Source organism: Penaeus japonicus, unplaced genomic scaffold, assembly GCF_977035675.1.
Source record: "Penaeus japonicus unplaced genomic scaffold, GWHDUDI00000001_assembly GWHDUDI00000036, whole genome shotgun sequence".
Classification (NCBI taxonomy): domain Eukaryota; kingdom Metazoa; phylum Arthropoda; class Malacostraca; order Decapoda; family Penaeidae; genus Penaeus; species Penaeus japonicus.
This window is the reverse complement of record NW_028234438.1, coordinates 5,568,417-5,569,500: the sequence shown is the minus strand read 5'-3', so window position 1 is coordinate 5,569,500 and position 1,084 is coordinate 5,568,417. Positions and strand designations below refer to the sequence as shown.

Sequence of the window (1,084 nt, the reverse complement as noted above, 5' to 3'; positions counted from 1 at the left end):
ATATATATATATATATATATATATATTTTTTTTTTTTTTTTTTTTTTTTTTTTTTTTTTTTTTTTTTTTTTTTACTAAGCTCGGGAGTTACATTTTGGAGTGTGTCTCAGACAAAGAATATATTTTAAAACATTTTGACCCCATGAGAGTCGGCGCAATAGTACTTATGTATCTGGTAAAAGAGTGGAATACATTTGTTTACGTTGGTTTTGGTAATGAGTGCTCATTATTATTTTGCCGCACCATGTCACACCAGTGAGCGTGGCTAAGAGAGAGAGAGAGAGAGAGAGAGAGAGAGAGAGAGAGAGAGAGAGAGAGAGAGAGAGAGAGAGAGAGAGACTGAGAGAGAGAGAGAGAGAGAGAGAGAGAGAGAGAGAGAGAGAGAGAGAGAGAGAGAGAGAGAGAGAGAGAGAGAGAGAGAGAGAGAGAGAGAGAGAGAGAGAGAGAGAGAGAGAGAGAGAGAGAGAGAGAGAGAGAGAGAGAAAGAAAGATAGAGAGAGAGAGAGACCGTTGTAATGCCTTGGTTCCCCCACTGCCATTCCAGGCGCGCAGCAAGTCCTCGAGCGACAAGGGCCTCCCCAACGGCCACCTGCAGTCGTTGCACAGTCTGGGCGGCTACCACAGCAGCCACATGCTGCACCGCGAGGACCCAGGTCATCCCTACCACGTCTCGATCCCCACCACCAGCTTATGACGTCCGGCGCCGCCTTGTCCCCTGAGCCCCCTGAGCCCCCTGAGCCCCCTGAGCGCTCGTGCCTCCCTGAAGGGCTCGGAGCCCCGCGTCAGCTTCATCTTTAGGACTACCAGGGCCTCCTCCGCCAGCGGTGCCGCCGGCGCCATGACCCCGACCCGGAACGACAGCATCTCGTGGGAGACGGAGAAGCGAGACATGAAGAAGAAGCTGAAGTCAGGAGGAAGGGCGAGGAGGAAGGGCCGGAAGGACAACCCGGAGGGGCAGCAGAAGGGGGGCTCGGAGGACGGGGGAAGCGGCTGCAGCCTCAGAGGAGTGTCCTCGGGCACCATCGACGCGGACATCCACACGTGGTCCACCAACATGACCGACTACGACGGAGGGGCGTCGTGC

The 1,084-nt window shown here is 53.1% G+C and overlaps 1 protein-coding gene across 1 annotated transcript in view; it reads left to right on the top strand.

The window, feature by feature from the left end:
* LOC122258859 (PDF receptor) overlaps positions 1-719 on the top strand; it is a 119,867-nt gene extending 119,148 nt beyond the window's left edge. Inside the window, exon 13 of the mRNA XM_086531978.1 lies at positions 545-719. Within this exon, the coding sequence (XP_086388104.1) occupies positions 545-694 (150 nt within the window). The 3' untranslated portion in view covers positions 695-719. The remainder of the gene's footprint in view (positions 1-544) is intronic.
* Positions 720-1,084: the final 365 nt, after the last annotated feature.